Source organism: Dipodomys ordii, unplaced genomic scaffold (genome assembly GCF_000151885.1).
Source record: "Dipodomys ordii isolate 6190 unplaced genomic scaffold, Dord_2.0 Scaffold176, whole genome shotgun sequence".
NCBI lineage: Eukaryota > Metazoa > Chordata > Mammalia > Rodentia > Heteromyidae > Dipodomys > Dipodomys ordii.
In genome coordinates, this window is record NW_012267392.1 from 1852861 (window position 1) to 1873449 (window position 20589).

At 45.6% G+C, this 20589-nt stretch overlaps 2 protein-coding genes across 4 annotated transcripts in view; both read left to right on the forward strand.

The window, feature by feature from the left end:
- Ret (ret proto-oncogene) overlaps positions 1-7538 on the forward strand; it is a 35399-nt gene extending 27861 nt beyond the window's left edge. The window contains exons 16-20 of the mRNA XM_013033713.1: positions 789-859; positions 2415-2552; positions 4206-4305; positions 5513-5660; positions 7344-7538. Of these exons, the coding sequence (XP_012889167.1) occupies positions 789-859; positions 2415-2552; positions 4206-4305; positions 5513-5660; positions 7344-7501 (615 nt within the window). The 3' untranslated portion in view covers positions 7502-7538. The remainder of the gene's footprint in view (positions 1-788; positions 860-2414; positions 2553-4205; positions 4306-5512; positions 5661-7343) is intronic.
- Positions 7539-13756: 6218 nt separating this feature from the next.
- Positions 13757-20589, forward strand: part of Csgalnact2 (chondroitin sulfate N-acetylgalactosaminyltransferase 2) — a 40863-nt gene continuing 34030 nt past the window's right edge. For 2 of the 3 annotated variants that reach the window (XM_013033707.1, XM_013033708.1), the window contains exon 1: positions 14049-14165. The gene's annotated coding sequence lies outside the window, so the exon portion shown is untranslated. Of the gene's footprint in view, positions 13828-14048; positions 14166-20589 lie in introns of those variants that run through there. The other variant, XM_013033709.1, reaches the window with a different exon arrangement.

The following is a 20589-nucleotide window of genomic DNA, read 5'->3' on the forward strand; positions in this document are numbered from 1 at the left end:
CGCTGTAGCTCAAGTGGTAGAGCGCTCGCCTTGAGCTGAAGAGCTGAGGGACAGTGCCCAGGCCCAGAGTTCAAGCCCCACGACCGACCAAAAAAAAAAAAAACAAGAAGGAAAAAAGAAGGAAAGAAGGAAGGAAGGAAGGAAGGAAAGAAGGAAGGAAGGAAGGAAGGAAGGAAGGAGGAAGGAAGGAAAAAGGAAGGAAGGAAGGAAGGAAAGGAAGGGAAGAAAAGGAAAGGAAAGAAAGAAAAGGAAAAGACAGAAAGAAGGAGACATTGAAAAGTAGCACATTACCCAGTGTTGCCTCAGGCTACACATCACCCCACCAACAACTCAGCAAAGCCTGGAGGTTCAGGCTGGAGCTCAGTCTTTTCAAGGCTCTGCTTAGCTGGTTCTAGCCTCAGCACTTGACATTCCACACTCTCTACAGAGTCAAACTGAAGCAGGGCACTGGTGGCTCACGCCTGTAATCCTTAGCTACTCAGAAGGCTGAGATCTGAGGATTGCAGTTCAAAGCCAGTTCTCTGCTCCCAGAGAAGTCCACAGACTCTTACCTCCAATTAACCAGCAAAAATCAGAGTGGAGCTGTGGTTCAAGTTGTAGAGTGGTAGCTTTGAGCAAAAAAAGCTCACAGATAGTGCCTAGGCCCTGAGTTCAAGTCCCAAGACTGACAGGTGAGTACACACACACACACACACACACACACACACACACACACACACACACACACACATGACAACCCCCAGGGCTTCTTATTAACAGTAATGCCTTTCTTTCTATACCTACTGCAGGGCCGGATTCCTGTCAAATGGATGGCAATCGAGTCCCTTTTTGATCACATCTATACCACTCAAAGTGATGTGTAAGTGTGGGTGTTGCTGTTCTGGGGTAGGAGTTACAGAGGCCCCCAGCGAAGCTAGCCAGGGAACAGCGCAGAACCTACTGTTCTTAGAGACCATGAACTTGAGGGCCCCTTATGGATTCATCCAACGACCCTCCAGTAGCAGTTCCACAAGCCAAGGTTGGAAGGTGTGGGAGAGTACCCAAGGGCCACAGCCTGCCTTTTTCCTCCCTTCCTTCTTCCACGTCTCTCTCCTCATCTGTAGAGAGGCCCAGCCAAATACTTCCCTCCTGGGAATCCTGGTGGATTTGGCTTAGGCAGGCTAGCCCACAGTGTCCCCTTTCCCACAGGTGGAGCTTGGGGACTCCACCCAGATATGGTCTGGTGTAAGTTTGTGGACCAGTGAGTCTCAAATTACTCAAAGGTGGGAAGGCAGGAGCCAAAACTCACTCTTCCAGGTCAGATGACAAGATGTGATCATTTGTAAAACTGAGACACTGCCTTCCAGAATGTTCTATGATCCACCGACATGCACCATAGGCCATGAAGACTCAACTGCTAAGCAAATTTAAACAGAAGTATAAGCTGGGTGCCAGTGGCTCACACCTGTAATGCTAGCTTCTCAGGAGGCTGAGATCTGAAGATCCAACTTCAAAGTCAGCCTAGGCAGGAAAGCCCATGAAACTCTTACCTCCTATTAACTATCAAAAACCAGAAGTGGAAGTTGTGGCTCAAGTGGTAGAGCAACAACCTTTAGTGAAAAAGCTAAGTGACAGCACCTAAGCTCTGAGGTCAAGCCCCAGTATCTGCACAAAAACCAAAAAATAAAAATAAGAATAAGAATAAGCAGTAGTCTGCTAATTGCAAAAAAGTGCCTGTAAAAGAATTGAAAAATATAAAGAAAAATGCCAGGAGGAGACTCATGAGTCTCTGAAGCCACCCTAGCCCAGCCTCTCCTGCTAACCTCTGCTCAGGCATGGAATCTTCTAGAGCTTTCTGTGGTATGCATGTACAGACTTCTTATCTCCACAAATAGACTCAAGTGACCCATGCTATTTTGTGGTCATTTTATTCCCACTTCATTGTAAGTTTTTTTTCACAGTGAAATATTTCTCAAGACCTTTCTTTTTTGTTTTGAGGTTGTTTTTTTGGTTGTTGTTGTTGTTCTTGTTATTGTTTTGCCAGTCCTGGGGCTTGACTTCATGGTCTGGGCATTGTCCCTGAGCATTTTTGTTCAAGGCTAGCACTCTATCACTTGAGCCACACATCCATTTCTGGATTTTTTATGTGTGCTTAATTGGAGATAAGAATTTCACACATTTTCTTGCCTGGGCTGGTTTTGAACCGTGATCTTCAGAGCTCAGATTCCTGAGGAGCTAGGATTACAGGCGTGAGTCACAGATACATGGCTGAGATTTAATGGAAGTCTCTTGTGGCCCACAAGAAAGGTGAAAGAATTGTTCAGGACCTCCTAAGCCCCATCACCACACCCAGGCTGGAAGCTGGCACTGAGTCTCACTGAGGAGGCCGCAGAGCCAGGGGGGGGAGGTGTTCACGTGTCTGCTTCTCCCTGCAGATGGTCCTTTGGGGTTCTGCTGTGGGAAATTGTGACCCTGGGGGGCAACCCCTACCCTGGGATTCCTCCTGAGCGGCTCTTCAACCTTCTCAAGACTGGCCACCGCATGGAAAGGCCGGACAACTGCAGTGAGGAAATGTGAGAGGGGTTTGCCTTACTCAGATATCCTCCAGCGCTGAGACCTCAGGCCTTGGGCCCTGGGGGGTGGGGGAGTGGAAGGCAGAGGTTATACCAGGAACCACCCTTGGCTATGAGGCAGATGCTAGGGACTCAGGCAGCAAGGTGGGGTCGGGAGGAGAGGTTCTTCTGAGAATAGATGGAAGCAGGAATCCATTTGATGTGAACTAAAGGCCTTGTGGGGGGAGGGAGCGGTGTCTGTTGGGGAGCAAGCGAATGGAGATGCCAGGGGCAGGCAGGGTAGTCTGGACTTCAGCTCCAAGGATCTCTCCACTCCAGTTAAATCAGGGAGTTCAAACAGATACTTCCAGCCAAGCACCAGCACCTGTAAGCTAGAGACTCAGGAAGCTGGGATCTAAAGGATGTTTGAGGCCAGCCAGTACAGAAAAGTCCTTGAGATTTGTGTCTCCACAATAGCTAGCAGAAAGGCAGGCTGAAAGTGTTGAAGCATAGCTCAAGTGTAGAGTGCTAGCTGAGCAAACAAGTGGACCAAGTTTGAGGCTTGTGAGTTCAAACAGCAGTATCAGCACCAAAACAAAAACATTAAAATAAGAAATTAAAAAAAGCCAGGTGCTGATGCCTCACATCTATAATCCTAGCCACTTAGTAGTACGCTGAGGATTGCAATTCAAAGCCAGCCTAGCAAGGAAGGTCCATGAGACTTTTCTGTCCAGTGAACCAACAAAAAAACTGGAAGCGGAGGTTTGGCTCAAGTAGTAGAGCACCAGCCTTGAGTGCAAAAGCTAAAGTACAGTAACCAGGCCTTGAGTTCAAGTTCCAGTACCAGCACAAAAAAAGAAAGGGGTGGGGGAGAAAGGAAAACAAAGGAGAGAAGAGAGCAGAGGAGAGAAGAAGGGAAGAGAAGGAAGGGGAAGCCAGGTGCTGGTAGCTCACGCCTGTAATCCTAGCTACTCAGGAGGCTGAGATCAAGGATCATGGTTTAAAGCCAGCCAGGGCAGAAAAATCTGTGAAAACTTATCTCCAAATAGCAACCAGAAAACCAGAAGTGGTGCTGTGGCTCAAGTGGTAGAGCGCTAGCCTTGAGCTGAAGAGTGAAGGGACAATGCCCAAGCCTAGAATTCAAGCCCCACGACCAACAAAAAAGAGAGAGAGAGAGAGAGAGAAGGAAGGGGAGAAAAGAAGAGAGGGGAAAAGAGAGACAGGAGAGGAAAGGAAGAGAGGGAGAGAAGAAAGGAGAGGAGAGGATGAGGGGGGAGATGAGAGAGGAGAGGAGGGGGAAGAAAAGGAGGGGAAGAAAAGGGAGGAGAGAGGAGAGAACAATAGGGGAGAAGAGAGAGAAGGGGAAGAGAGGAGGTGAGGGAAGGAGAAGAGAGGGAATGGGAGGGGAGAAGTAGGGAGGGGAAGGAAAGAGAGAGGAAGGAAGGAGAGAAAAGCAACAATTACCCTCTTGTCCATTAGAGGGCAGACCCTCCAGGATGCTGGACCACCATGCTGGGCCCTAAGGCTCTGGGTCTGGAGTTATGCATGCCCATCCCCTGGCAAGTCTCAGATGGTCAGCGATACACTCACAGCTTTGGGGCTGGGGTTCAGCAGGCTGGGGTGGGCCTGGCTGGCCCTGCTGACTCATCACTGCCAGTCTGCTCTTCCTTCCAGGTATTCCCTGATGCTGCAGTGCTGGAAACAGGAACCAGACAAGAGGCCAGTCTTTGCAGACATCAGCAAAGACCTGGAGAAGATGATGGTGAAGAGCAGAGTGAGTTGCAGAGCCGCTGCACGGAGGCTTTCGGCCCTGACGCCCCAGTGCGGGGAGCAGGGCGGCTGGCCGCAGGGCGGCTGGCCACAGAGAGAGGGGGCATAGGTCCCCGCTTGGAGGCTTCAAGCAGTCTTTTGGGCTTGTTTGCAAATCAGGAAGGAAACAAAAACCAACAACAACAGAATAAACCAATGCAATTCATACTTTGACACAGGCACCCATAGGAAGAGAAATTCCAGCCCCCAAGGGATCACTGACAATACTGGAATGCTAGAATGTTACATAGTGGGGGTGGGGGGAGAGAGGGACTGTGACACCCAGGAATGCTCAGCGCCTCTAAACACCCACCTGCTGTCCACCCACCTACAGCCCACAGGAATGGGAGCCCAGCCATGCCAACTCTTTTGACGGTTAAGAGGTTATTTAGAATCCCAAAAGTCCAATAGGGACCAAATTCAACTTGTCTGAGCATCTATCAGCCAGCCCATACTCTTCTAGCTGAAAAACCTGTAAGTATCCAGGCACCGGTGGCTCACACCTATAATCCTAACTACTCAGGAGCCTGAGATTTTAGGATTGAGGTACAAAGCTAGTCCAGGAAGAAAAGTCTGTGAAACTCACCTCCAATTAACCACCACAAAGTTGGAAACTGAACTGTGGCTGGAGTGCTACAGTGCCAAGCTTGAGAGGAAAAGCTAAGGAACAATGTTCAGGCCTGGAGTTTAAGCCCTGGTTCTGGGCTCTAGGCATGGCTGGGTATGTCAGGCCTCAGTGCCAGTCTGATGGGAGAGGGACTTTGTTCTTGCCAAGAGGCCAATAACAAGGTTGAAGACACAGCCAGAGCTGCTGCCTTGAAGAGCTTGGGGTGTCCTCAAAAGCAGCTAAGGGAGCAGGGCACCCATGGCCCATGCCTGTAATCCTAGCTACTCTGGAAGCTGAGATCTGAGGGAGGTGGTTTAAAGCTAGCCAAGGCAGGAAAGTCTGTGAGACTTTTATCTCTAACCACCAGAAAACCGGAAGTAGAGCTGTGACTCAAGCGGTAAAGCACAAAAGCCTTGGTCACAAAAGCTCAGGGACAGCAGCCAGACCCTGAGTTCAAGCCCTCTAGACCGGCACGCACACACACACACACACACACACACACACACACACACACACAAAAGCAGCCAAGGGCCAAGGGAAGCAGCTATCTTTCTCTCTCTTTCAGGATTACTTGGACCTGGCTGCATCTACGCCATCTGACTCACTGCTTTACGATGATGGCCTGTCGGAGGAGGAGACACCCTTGGTGGATTGTAATCAGGCCCCCCTCCCGCGTACCCTTCCCTCCACGTGGATTGAAAACAAACTCTATGGTAGAATTTCACATGCATTTACCAGATTCTAGCAGCTAGTGTTTCCTCTGTACTCTCCTGTCTGTAATGCTTTTTATTTTTTGTTTTTTATTTTATAAAGAGTGTCTCTGACGGGCAAGAAATCAAAACGCCACCAATTCTTTTCTTTGTTAAATGTCCAACTTTGCATCCAGTTTTGACATTCAGGCATTTTTTTAATTTATTTATTTTGCAATTGTGTCTTCCTTTAAAAGGAAAAAAAAGGATGTGAAAATAAATATCATGACCAAACAATTTAAGATGACACAGGAGAAATTAATTCCATCAGGGCAGAATTCTCAGGGGATATGGAGAAGCTTGACTTAAGCCATTTCCTGGGTAGGGAAACAAATTAGTTCCTTTTGATTTTGTTTCTTGGATGAATTGACTTGATCTGTGGATGAATGTAATTGAGGAGGACCTAGCACTCCAATTTCTGGGGAGAACACAGCCAGGAGACTTCTAGTGACTTCTCCTGGGCTGGTAGATTCTTCCAGAAAGCCACCCAGATTTCTCTTCCCCTGTCACATGTCCAGCAGAAGCCTGACAGGTCCTGGGCTAACCTTCCCACACAACAACCCCCCCCAAAAAAACCCACTATTATTTTCACATCCTTTGCACCCTCATCATGATGATTGTGCTAAACGTTGGAGCTCATGCTTCCTAAAGAATATAGTCTGTGGTGCTGTGGCCTTGTATTTCATAGTAAACATGGTTCTTGGCCAAAACTCTCTTCTTTTGTCTTGGATTAAATATTTGAGATTTTTCTGTTTCCTAACTTCATCATGGGTCATTTTGAAAATGTGGGGTCTCAAGCGAAGATGGTTCAGAATTTCTTCAGGCTTCCTGACTCATGGGATTCCCCAAACACACACCTGGCTTTGGGTCTCAGCATTATTGCACATCATAGGTTAGGTGCTAAGGGTGTTTGGGGCTGGGAAGTACTGTCAGCATGTACCCTCTCTGAGGAAGAAGCATTTCTTTGGAAGCTAAAATGACAGACTAGTACATTTCATCTTTGTCTTGAGAAAACATTTTATGGAATGTTTCTACCTCAGAAAGCCATTTTAGTATAGAAACATGGTGATGGTTTTCACTGCTTTAGGAAACCAGTTTAGCAGTCTAATAAATATACATCAGATTTGAGAGTCTAAAACTTAATTAAGAAAAAAGAGAAGGTATCAATGGCTTATGCCTGTAATCCTCAGGAGGTGGAGATTTGAGAATTACAGTTAGAAGCCAGCCGGGGCAGGAAAGTCTGTGAGACTCTAATTAACTACGCCCAAAGCCAGAAATGGAGCTGTGGCTCATGTGGTAAGAGCACCAGCCTTGAGCAGAAAAAGCCAAGTGAGTATGTACCCAAGGCCGTGAGTTCAAGTCCCAGTACCGGCATACAAAAATACATCCATAAATAAATAAAAACATGTAAAATTCAAAATCAGCAGTGTCTGCTAAGTTTATATTTACCATGACATCATGTGCTATTTCCCCTGAAACAGAACAAGTGTTTTTTGGAAAACCTGGACCACAAAAACCCGAATGCAAATTGGCACAAGTAAACACAGTTTGGTTTGAACCTCAAAGGGAGTTTTGCCAAGGCTTTACTGTCTGCACATGAAGTCTGAATTCTTCAGTGCAGAACAAATGATCTGTTTTCATTTTTAGGGATGTCAGACCCGAACTGGCCCGGAGAGAGTCCTGTACCACTTACGCCATCAGCTGTCACTAACACGGGGTTCCCAAGATATGCAAATGATAGTGTATATGCTAACTGGATGGTTTCACCCTCAGCGGCAAAATTAATGGACACGTTTGATAGTTAACATTTCCTTGTACAAGGTAATGAATTCACCAAAGGGACCAAGGACGACACGCCCTTTTCTCTGTGTACATCAGTCACGCTGGCCCAGACAAATGCCAGTTCCCAGGTGGCAGATTCGCTTTCAATAGTTTGTTGGAATTGTTTTTCCCCAAAGTGCTTTTCCTTCCATTGGTTTTCCCTTCTAGTGGACCTGTGCCATTCAATGAGTGATCTGGTCTTGGTAGCTTAAATATTCCTTTCCTGCCAGGCACTGGTGGCTTACACCTGTAACCCTAGCTCCTCAGGAGACTGAGGTCTGAGGATCAAAGTTCAAAGCCAGCCTGGACAGGCAAGTCTGTGAGACTTTATCTCCAGTTAACTGCCAAAAAGAAAAAAGAAAAAAAGCTGAAAGTTGAGGTGTGGCTCAAGTGGTAGAGCACTAGCTCTGAGCAGAGAGCTCAGGGACAGTGCCCAAGCCATGAGTAGAAGTTCAAGCCCCAGGACTGGCACACACAAAAGAAACATTCCGTTCCTGTTAGTGCCAGGCAAGATCCTCGACTGGCCTGTGCTCCATCAGTAGCCACAGCGGGCTTCATGTTAATGTGTTCAAGTTCACCAATCACTACCTTGGATCTGAAATTGTACCCAAAATAGTTTTGATTCTTTTGTTACCCCCCCAAACAGTATACAGTTTAAACGAAGCACACACACACACACACAAAGTAGGGGAAAATGACAGGAATCACATGTCCTTTTTCAGAATAAGAGCTCAGCCATGGCAAAGCCCAACAGGGCTGGGGTTGGGGTGGGTGGAGACCTCAGGACTGGGCCTCCCCTCAGTGATTGAGATCCTCAGATTAGTTTTTGTACAATCTCATAAGCTTTTTTAGGAAAACACCTAGTTTTTAATCGGTGATTAAAGTGATTCTTAGAGTTAGCACAATGGCGAGATTTGCTGCAGTCTTGCTGTCATGTCGCAGCTTAAGGGGAACGAGCTGTCCCACTATGTCGCTTACTGTGGCCCTTCTGTGCTCAGTACTGAGTGACCACATCCCCCACCAGAAGAGGGAAAAGCCAGGGGCCAGTGTCCCACACTTGTAATCCTAGCTTCTCAGGAAGCTGAGATATGAGGATTGTGGTTGAAAGCTGGCCCAATCAGAAAGATCCACGAGATTCTTTATCTCCAATTAACCAGCAAAATACCAGAAGTGGAGGCATGGCTCAAGTGGTAGAGCACTAGCCTTGAGCAAAAAAGCCAAGTGAGAGCACAATGCCCTGAGTTCAAGTCCCAGTGCTGACATAAAAGAAAGGGGTGGGTGGTTGAAGAAAGGGAGAACTTGGAGTGTCTTGGGATACTAGCAAAAGAGACCTTACACTGTGAATGGTACCCCACCACCACAGTGCTCCCAGCCACCACCCCCACCCCCACATCACAGCATTCTCTTCTGCATCAGGAGCAGGTGGCCATGTCACATTTTATCTTGTCATGTCACATTATATCTTCTCAGCTCGCTCCTAAAGGGACAATTGTGTGCATTTTAGAAGCATTACTGTCAATGATAGAGGACTGTAACACCTTTCAGTGTAAGTATGATGTGGAAGCTAAGCATCTCAACTTACTCCTGTAATCCCAGCTATTTAGGAGGCTGAGATCTGAGGGTAGCAATTTGAAGTCCGTCCAGGCAAACAATTCTATTAGCTACTTAGTTTCAATTAGCCAGGAAAAAAAAAAGATGGTAGAAATGTAGCTTAAGTGGTAGAGCACCAGCCTAGAGAGAAAATGCTAAGGGAGAATGTCCAGGTCCTGAGTTCAAGTCCTGGTATTGTCAACAAAACAAACAGTATATGGAAAACGTATATTTCAGTTCTCAGGGCTCATGTGGGAGGTCATGGATAAGCTTTTCCTGTATTTTGTCATTCATTGCTGCTAAAGGAAGACTTTTTGGTTTCTTCAAGTCTGACTCCAATCCATACATAAGGTTCTTAGAGTTTTCTGTCACTGGAATGTGGCCACAGACACACAGGGCTCCTCCAGGCCCTTGGGGGTAACTTGTTGGAAGACCTAATAACTCATTTGGCTATCCCAGAAATGTCAATTTATAGAAAAGAATCACAGCACCAGAACACTGCCAGGTCTCCAGACTTTCACCATGGTGGTGGGACTTTTAGTCTCAATAAAATATCATATTTCATAATCATTTTACCAAAGTAATGACATTATGGGGTCTTGACTGGCCAAGGTGGCTTGAAGCAGTGATTAAACCTTATCATAGTGTGTGTCCATGAATACCCTGCAAGGATATGTCATGTGGCTTCACAAACACAGTGATTAAATCTTTTTCAGATATCATGGTAAACTTTTGATTTTCTGATGTGAGAGACTTATTACATGCAAAAGGAAGAATAAACTCGTATTATTAACTAAGCCTACACAGTTAAGTGTGAATTGCTATAGCACATTTGTTTTCCTAGGAGATGAGAGTTAAGCTCTGGGTGGAAATGACTGACTTCATATTTGGGCATGAACATTTGCCTATGGACCCACTTGTCTGTCTAAACTGTGCTAATAAGTATAAGAACTATACTTAAGAGTTTTAGCAGAAAGAATTTTCATCCACATATAGCAGAAATTACTAAGTATGATTGGGTATTAAGTGCTAATGTATCAGCTATTGAGATTTGTTTTTTTAAGTCATTTAAGAAAGGTTATTTACCCATATAATTGTGTTAATTTGCTTTTGTAATCAAGGTGACTAAGGAACTCATTTCAGTTGTGTAAATAAAATCGTGTATCATAAAATGTGTACATTGCTTTTCTCTTTCCAGTGTCCTAATGGGAAATAGTACTTCTCTTGTTTGAAGTTTCCATACACGAATCCACATGTCACAAGGGAATCTTCTCACTGTGGGGACTGGAAGGGACTGACAGTAACCAAGCATGGGGGCTCATGCACTGACTTACACAAAATGCAAATGACTAAGCACACTGATAGTAATTGTGAAGAATACTTTTTGTTCAGGTCACTTTCCCTAGAATAAAGTAGCATCAATTCTTACATTTAGGAATTCCTCATTTTATAACAATTTCTGTTGATGTGTGTGTGTGTGTGTGTGTGTGTGTGTGTGTGCCAGTATCAGAGCTTGAACTCAAAGGCTCATAAGCTTGGTTTTTTTTGATAATGGCTGGCATGCTACCATTTGGGCCACACTTCCACTTGAGGCTTTTTGCAGTTATGGAGATGACAGTCTTGGATATTTTTATTTTTTATTTTATTTTATTTTTTGTCGGTCGTTGGGCTTGAACTCTGGGCTAGGGCATTGTCCCTGAGCTCTTCAGCACAAGGCTAGCACTACCACTTGAGCCACTGTGCCGCTTCTGGTTTTCTGAGTGGTTTATTGGAGCTAGAGTCTCATGGACTTTCCTGCCCAGGCTGGCTTTGAACTGTGATCCTCAGATCTCAGCATCCTGAGTAGCTAGGATTATAGGTATGAGCCACTGGTGCCCAGCTTTTATTTTTTAATTGCTATTATTTTTTTTGGAGGGGGGGTCTGGTCCTGTGACCTGAACTCTGGGCCTGGGCACTATCCCTATCCCTCAGCTCTTCAGCTCAAGGCTAGCACTCTACCACTTGAGCTACAGCTCCACTTCTGGCTTTTTTTTTTCTGCTTATGTGGTGCTGAGGAATCGAACCCAGGGCCTCATGCATGCAAGGCAAGCGCTCTACCCCTGAGCCACCTTCCCAGCCCCTTTAATTGCTATTATAAGGGTGATGTATAGTTGGGCTACAGTCCTTAAGTCAGGTAATGCATACATTTATTCTTGGGCAATATTGCCCCTTTCCTCACTCTCTCCCAGTTTTTCCTTCCCATCGCCACCCACAAATTATATTGCTCATTTTCAACATTAAAGATGTTTATTCAGAAGTGAGACAAATATATGAAGTCATGGGATTTGGCTGGAGGGAAATTGAGTTGCCCTGACCACTTTGTTAGGGATTAAAGCAGGCAGCTAGGACTAATGCCAACCCAATAGGAAGCAGAACATCCTAGTAGGTCTTTCCTGGTGTTCCCATGGGACAACATACATGCCCGTGGCTCATGCGCCTTGCATGGGCTCTGGCTTTCCGCCAGAGAGTGCCCCCAGCATGTGGTCTATGGTCATCACCAACTAATTAAGCCCCAAATACTCCCCTGGGGGTGGGTAAGGATGACCATTCCAGACACAGGGATTATGGACTCCTATCATTGAAAACGAATCTACAAGTCTACTTTTGTTGCTTTTCTTTCACTCACAAATAAACTTGCTCTGTCTGCTTTAAACACTGTCGAGGCTTTTTAATTCTTGAAGCAGCAGAGAAAACAAGCCCAACCCTTGATGGTATCAGACCAACTAAGATCATACAGCGGCAGTCCAGACAGAAGAGTTTGGATGGGGTACGTCTTTGGATAGGGGTACACTTTGTTTTGGTGGCTATGGAGATGTTAGCATCTCGGAGGTTTGAGGCAGGCAGCGTGGAGGAAGCCCAAGGCCAGAGACCACCTAGCCACTGTGGTGTCACCTGCCACACCGGGGGAGACTGTAAACCCATACCCTTTTATGTGATCCTGTCGAATTCAAGTTAAATGTAAGTGTAGGCAAGAAAGGGAAGGTTAAATGCACTCAACCACTAGAAATAATCATGTTTAATTTTTTGATGGAATCAACATTGATATTGCACACACAATATTTATCATGAAAACTGTCAACCTCAAGACTAAAATAAGAAGATTTGTGTTTGATATTTTCTCTCCCAGTGGTGTAAATGCTACCAGGGCAACAGTGTGTCTCTTTCTGGCTATTCTTGTTTCTTAAATGTACTCTGATCTTTTTTGCATCTCCTTCCGGGAGGAAGAGGTCTCTGAGGGTTGGGAAGATCTCAATCCAGTGCAGGTGTACCCTACCTGAGGTGACGACTTCTATCCAGAGGCCAAAGGGCCACGTGCTGATGGCAGTGTATTGTTAAAGAAACCCACTCCATAGGTACTTCTCCTGAGGGTTTTAACAAACTTAAGAATTAGCCAAAAGATGGGGGCCACAGGCTAGGAAGGCTGAAGCTACCATCTACTTCAGAGCCTGAGGGTAAAGAGGCAGACTGGGGGCTTGGGGAAACATCAGTTTCCAGAAAGAAAATGCTATTAGAAGGAAAATTTAAATGTAAGAACGACACTAAAACTAGGCACTGAAGCTTCCACCTGTAATCCTAGAACTCAGGAGGCTGGGATCTGAGGATTGTAGTTTAAATCCAGCCCAGGCAGGAAGTCCACTGGAGTTTTTTTTTTTTGGGGGGGGGTGAGGGCTCCAGTCATGGGGCCTGAACTCTGGGCCTGGGTGCCATCCCTCAGCTCTTCAGCTCAAGACTGGCACTCTACAACTTGAGCCACAGCGCCACTTCCGGCTTTTTTTTTGTCTTATGTGGTGCTGAGGAATCGAACGTAGGGCCTTATGCACGCAAGGCAAGCGCTCTACCACTGAGCCACCTTCCCAGCTCCTACACTGGAGTCTTATCTCCAATTAATCCTCAAAAAGTGGGAAGTGAAGCTGTGGCTTTAGTGGTGGAGGGCCAGCCTTTACTGAAAAAGCTAAAGGACAGCATCCAGGCTGTGAGGCGAAGGCCCACCAGCACACATGTACAACCTACAAACACATACACCCAAATCATACAATGTAAGACTCTTAACATCATTTTCCATAAGATTCACTGTGCTCCTTAATTAAACGTGAGGAAACGAGTCCAATGAAATGGAATTAGCCCCAAGGTCACTGGCAGCCAAGGCGCTCTGCCAGGAGTCTCCTTAGGCAGGATGCCCATGTGTCTCTGGAGACTGAGGGTCCCTAACAGAGCTCTTCCTGACACACCTGGCTCTCTTAGGGCCCCCTGTAGAACAATGCTAAAGTAAGAGCTCTGGCAGAAGCTTATCTGAAAAGCCAGCCTGCTACCTGGGTCTAATTACTGCACGTTCCGCCCACACTACCTTTCCTGCCTCCATACTACCAGTTTCCACAAGTCGATTTTTTGGAGGCCACACTCGCTTCTTTTTTTTTTTTTTATTAGTCAATACTAGAGTGCCAGATGGTTGGGCTTTCTAAGCAAGGGGAGAGGCTGAGGGGGTGGGGCCTGCAGATGCTGGGCGGGGCCTTTCAGAGGCGGGGCTTGGAGTGGGCGGGGCCTGTTGGCAGTAGGCGGGACCTCCTAGCAATGGGTGGGGCGCGTGGGAGACTGGGCAGACTGTACTGACAGCGACGTGGCGCGTGGGGAGGCACGTGGGAGACTGGACAGGCACGTGAGAGACTCAGCGGTTTTTCCAGCCGTGAGTGGGGCGCGTGGGAGAGTGAGCTGACCTTCCGATACTAGGAGGGGAGCGTGGGGGGAGTGGGCGGGGCGCGTGGGGAGCGAGCGGTCTTTCCGGCAGTGGGCGGGGCGCGTGGGGGAGTGGGCGGGCCCTTCCGGCAGTGGGCGGACCCGCCTGGGTGGCGGCGCCCTCATTTCCTCGCGCGCGCCGGAAGTGGCTGTTCTCTGCTCGAAGGCGGCGGCGGCGGCGCTCCCGGAGGGAGAGCGACGAGGCGGGGTGCCTCAGGGCGCCGCCCCGGTGTGCCCGTTGCGCGGAGGAGGAGGCGGCGGCCGCGCTCGGAGGAGCGGGCTAGCGCGGTGAGTGTCTGCCCGGGCTGACGGGCCGCGGGCGCCGGGCCGGGGCGGGTCACCTCGGTCGCACCTGCGGGAGCCCCCGGGACGGGGACCAAACCCTCCGGCGGCCGGTCCGGATCCACCGAGAAGCTGCGGTTTCTTCTGAGACCCGTGCAGCTGTGGACCGTTAGTTGGCTTAAAAATGTGTGTGTGTGTGTGCGCGCGCCAGTACTGGTACTTGAACTTGGAACCCGGGCGCTGTCACACCTGGCGCTCTACCACCTGAGCCACCGCAGCTCCACGTCCCCCTTTTTGCTGGTTAGTTGGAGACAGAGAGTGTCAAGGCCCTTCTTAGCTGGGCTGACCTCCAGCCAGGATCCTCAGGTCTCAGCCTCCCAAGTCGCTGGGATTACCAGACCACTTACGCCCCCCTCTCTGGATTTTTTTCCCCCTAAGCGATTAGCCACCGTGTCTGCGCTCAGTGGCTAAACTTTTCTGGTTCTCTCGAATTTCATTTTGTGGGTCTAAAGGTATGTTCCCTGATCGAAGCCTTTCGAAGACGCACGTTGGCGTAGGAATGATTGGGGTTTAGGTCCCTCCACCCCGTCCCCCCCCCTCCATGGGAACTTCTGACGTTGTTGTCAGAGAATTGATCTTGAACATTGTTCCTGATACAAGTGCTGGGGGGTAGTTTCTGAAACACAGCGGTGATATTTCTGTTGGGAATGATGATATCGATGGAATGGCAGCTCGCAGATCAGTCGAAGCTTTTCCTGTTAAACCTGAAGGTGTTTATTTTCTAGCCTGCTTTGGAACTGGGTCTGCATTTCCGTGATTGGTCACTGTCATTGCAGGCTCTTGGAGCTTCTTTGCTACTAGAACTAGTCTTGTATGTGTGCATGGGTGGGTTTGCTGGTACTGGGACTTGAAATCAGGTCCTGGGTGTTGTCCTTTAGCTGTTTTAATCTAAGCTGGTGATCAACCACTTAAGCGACAGCATCACTTTTGGCTTTTTGCTGGTTAATTAGGGGTAAGAGTTTCATGGACTTTCCTGCTCAGGCTGGCTTTAAACCACAGTCCTCATTTCTCAGTCCCCTGAGTAGCTAGGATAATAGGTATGAGCCACCTGTGCCTGCTACTAGGTATTTAAAATTATATGAAGGGGGTGACGTGGATCAAGATGCATTGTACTCATAAACTGACATGCTGAACCCCCTTTGTTCAACTACTTAAAGATATTTTTTAAACATAAGAAAATAGTAAATATTGTAAATGAAAAATCAAATTATGTAAGTAAAACTGACAAAAAACGATGTTGAATTTCCAATATGTATGGCCAAGAGAATATACACAATTTTTGTTCTAGAGTTTGGAAATTACTTTTGGTGTTGTTGGTAGTGGTACTGCGGCTTGATTGAGCTCAGGGCCTGGGTACTTGTCCCTTTGCTTTTCCACTCAAGGCTGATGCTCTACCACTTGAGCCACAGCTCCATTTCAGGCTTTTTTGGTAACTTCTTGGAGACAAGAGTTTCTCAAACTTTCCTGGCCAGGCTGGCTTTGAACCACAATCTTCAGATGTCAGCCTCCTGTGTACCTAGTGTACCTTAGGTACTCCCCCACACAAAGGTTTAGTTATGCTGGGTCCCAGTGGCTAGGGCCTGTAATCCTAACTACTCAGGATGTTGATAGCTAAGGATGGTGGTTCAAAACCAGTCTGGGCAGGGATGTACCTGAGACTCTTATCTCCAGTTAACCACCAGAAATCTCGAAGTGGTGCTTTTGCTCAAGTGGTAGAGTGCTAGCCTTGAGCTGAAGAGCTCAGGGACAGCACCCAGGCCCGGAGTTCAAGGCCCTCGACCGACACCCCCTTCTCCCCATCCCACCCCCCAAAAGCCAGTTATGATCTGGTTCTGAAGTTTGGTGTGTAACACATAAGAACTTGTTACTCAAGTTAGCGGTTGTTAGGGAAAAATAAACACTAAAAAAATTTTTTTTAGTTGGTGGAAGACTCAAGATTGCTAGACAGTGAATCTACATACATATTGTCATGCCACACAGGCCCTAGATTATCAACATAAAATTGAATTACAGTGTTAGTTTCAGATATAGATTTACAGCAAGATAATGATTGCCACATGTATGGAAATATTAATACATCTATAATATGAACAGAGACCCAAAACCACTAAATATCTGTGGGAAATTAGGAGCATTTTAGAGACTCCCAAGACTAAACAAATCAAGAAGCAAGGGAGTTAATGTTAGAAAGAAAGGAAAACTTTAACCATTAGTACTCTCAGATTGGCTGCCATGGTGGGAAAATCAGTTTTTGAATACTGAAATGCAGAAAATAGAATAACCATGTCATGGAAACTAGATTTGGAAGAACCAGTGTACCTCCAATGGGAGTTTTACGAGTGAGGTAAAAGAGAAAAAAATAACCACAGAGGGGCTGGTAAGTTGGCTCAGTGGTAGAGTGCTTGCTTCACATGTATGAAGCCCTGGGTTCGATTCCTCAGCACCACATAAACAGAAAAAAAGCTGGAAGTGGCACTGTGGCTCAAGTAGTAGAGCGCTAACCTTGAGCTGAAGAGCTGAGGGACAACGCCCAGGCCCAGAGTTCAGGCCCCCATGACCAACAACAACAAAAAAATAACCACAGATTACAGATCCGGAGGACAGGAGTATCCAGGTAGACTGAGACAATCTAAGCCATACAGATACATCTGAGGACAAATGACTAGCAAATACAGATGAATTGGTTCTCTTTGGTCTGTGTTGTTTCATCTGTGCAAGGGGGTGATCTGAAAGTAACATTTTCAGTGCTAGTGGAAACATATTAGCTGTGCTATCCACTCCTGTTCCTTACTCTGCTTCAGTCTAATTTATACTAGATGCAAGATTTGTATTAAAGAAATGCAAATAGTTCTCTGAGAGGCATTCAATGAATCTATGAGTGAAATATATACATGGAGAATATTTAATATATTTATACATATACATATGTATACATGAATATATACGCATACAAATATGAATATATACGTATGTTGTTAGAAGCCAGGTGCCTGTGGTTTACACTCATAATCTCAGCTGCTCAAGAAGCTGAGATCTTAGGATCACAGTACAAAGCTAACCTGGGCATGAAAGTCTGTGAGACGCTTACCTCCAATTAACCAAAAAAAAAGTTAGAAGTGGAGCTGAGGTTCCGGTGGTAGAGTGTTAGCTAGTCTTGAGTGAAAAAACTTAGAAACGGCACCCAGGCTCTGAATTCAAGCCCTAGTACTGACTGGCACGTGCACACGCGTGTACACACACACTAGTAAATAAAAATAAAAGTACGCAAGGGGCTTATTTTGAAACTTAGAATCTTATCCCTAACCAAAGGCATTTTTCATTCAGATTCACTATAAATATCACAAGATGTACTAGAATCCAAATGAAAACTTGAGAAAAATAGAGAAGAATTCAAAGAGAGCAGTCCAAATTAGTTTTCAGCTCCAAGTCATGGGTAACTATAAGTTTAAAAAAGTTAATGCAGGAGCTGGGAAGGTGGCTCACTGGTAGGGCACTTGCCTTGCATGCATGAGGCCCTGGATTTGATTCCTCAGCACCACATAAAAAAAAGGAAAAAAGTCGGAAGTGGAGCTGTGGCTCAAGTGGTAGAGTGCTAGCCTTGAGCTGAAGAGCTGAGGGACCAGCGCCCAGGCCCAGAGTTCAGGCCCCATGACTAGACCCAAAAACAAAATTAAAAAAAAAAAGTTAATGCAATATGAAGGATTTATACCCAGGGTACGTAGATTTTTTTCAAGTTTTTAATAATCTGAAGCAAGAATTTAATGTTGTGTGTTAGTCAGCTTTCTATCACTGTGACACCTAAAATCACCAACTTAAGAGATCAAGCACCAGTGACTCACACCTGTAATCCTAGCTACTCAGGAGGCTGAGATCTGAGGATCTTGGTTCGAAGCTGGCACAGACTCTTATCTCCAATTAACTGTGAAAGAGCCAGACATAGAGGTGTGGCTCAAGTGGTAGAGTGCTAGCCTTGACTACTAAAGCTCATGGACAGCACCCAGGCCCTGAGTTCAAGCTCTAGGAATGGCACTTAAAAAAAAGAAAAAAGAAAGGTTTATACAACCTGCCCACTTCCTCCTATTACTTTGAACTGCCCAGAAAGTATATCAGTGGTAGAAGCATGTGACAGAAGAGGCTGCTATCTTAGTAGAACCTAACGTCTGGCCATTGGGCCCCACCTAAGAAAGGCTGCTCCATCTCACAGTTGTATAGTCTTGAATACATGGACATTTGTGGGACCTGTTACATATGAGGTACTGAAAGGTGGGGAGTATATAAAAAGGGGTGTTAAAAGTTTATTCTGCACAAGGGATAAGCTGTAGATACCTTCCAGTTACAGGAATCAAGTGGAGATTTGAAGGAATTTAACCAGGATTTATCCTGTGGGTGACATTCCAAGTATTAAATCCCCTCATGCGAAGATGATGAATACTGACCATAGATTTTGGAAGGATACACAAACACTAGAAGACAAGAGTCTTTGAGGGTAGGAAAGAAAGCATTTCACTATATGCCCTTAATTAGTATTTAACCTATTTGTGCTCTGTATTTGTTTTGGAAAATTCAGACTTTATTGTCCCTGGGAGCATATCAATGCTTATTAGTCTACATTTTGTCTATGGCAGCTTTTATGTTGCACCAGCAGAACTGACTGCTTGTGGCATTATCTGACCTAGTCATATAGGTTCCTCCACTTCTCCCTCTTTCTCTTCTCTCCTCCACTCCCCCCCCCAGCCCCCGCAATATATACATGGTCATATAGACCATAATAAAGATAAACTTTTAAATTAATGACAAGAGCAAGGTTTATAGAATCAATAATAACAATTGCCTATCTAAGCTGTGCACTAGTGGCTCACACCTGTAATGATAGCAATTCAGGAGGCTGATATCTGAGGATCAGTGTTCATAGCCAGCACAGGAGGAAAGTCATGAGATTGTCTCCATCAGAAAACTGGAAGTGGAGCTGTGACTCAAAGTGGTAGGGACAGTACCAAGGCCTTGAGTTCAAATTCTATAACCAGCTCCCCCAAAAAAGAAAATTGCCTAATTGAAGAAATTAATAAAACAAGTTGTATTGTAACTACTTAAGTTAGGAAGGCTAAAATAGAGAAATCATAGAGGAAAGACTCAATAGATTTGTCTACTAACAAAAACCTTGCATGGTAGAAATAATTCTGACACTTGCTAAGAACTTCATGCTTGCCAGGGTCTTGTTTACTGTTATATTAAACACTCTACAATTAGTTGTGTAACTTGTTCCCACTTAACACTGAAAAAAGTGAAGTTTACAGAGATTAAGGAACTTGGTATGTAATGCAGAGTTAGGAAATGGTAGAGAGATACTTCAGTTTAGGCTTAAACTGTGTGGCTTCCACACCAGACAGGACAAAATTACCCAAGAAAAAAATATGTACAGGTCTTATCTATATTATCAGTAAGGATCTACTTCATTTCTTTTGTGCATGAATGTGAGTGTACGTGCTAGTACTGGTGCTTGAATTCAGGGCCTGCCAACTCTCCCTTATTGCTTATTCATTTTTATGTCAGTACTGAGACTTGAATTCAGGGGCCTGACAGTTATTTATGGCTAGTGCTTTACCACTTGAGCCATACCACTAGTCCAGAGTTTTGACACTTAAGTAGATATGGAGACTAACATACTTTCTACCTAGGCTCACTTCAGGTTTGGATCCTCTGATCTGAACATTCTGAGTAACTAGGATTACAAAGGTGGGCTACCAGTGCCCAGTTGTAAACTGTTGTTTTTACTACAGAAAAAATGAATTAAAAATTTCAAATTTCATTACTAAAACATAATAAGAAATTGCAGTTAACAACATAGTTCATAATTTCCTTTTTTTATTGTTTTGTACAGATCTGTATTTCCATCTGGCACATTTTCCTTCTACCTAATGGATTTGTAATACAAGTCCGGTGTTGATAAGTTTTTTTTAGCTTTTGATATCTGAAAAAATATTTTACCTTGGAGTTAGAGGTGTGGTCTAGTGGGTAGGTGCCAGCCATTGAGCAAAAGCAGCAGGTACTGAATTCAAATCCCAGTCTCAGACTGAAAAATAAGTATTGCACCTTTTTTTTCCAATGATAATTTTTCTGAATATAGAATTCTAGCTTGGCATATTCAGGTTTTAAAAGGTACTGACTGCTTCATTGTCTTCTCACTTGTACTATTTCCAAGATAAATCTATTGTTCTATTATCTTTTAAAAAAATTTTATTGTGGGCTGGGAAGATGGCTTAGTGGTAGAGTACTTGCCTTGCATGCCTGAGGCCCTGGGTTCGATTCCTCAGCACCACATAAGCAAAAAGAAAAAAGCCGGAAGTGGTGCTGTGGCTCAAGTGGTAGAGCG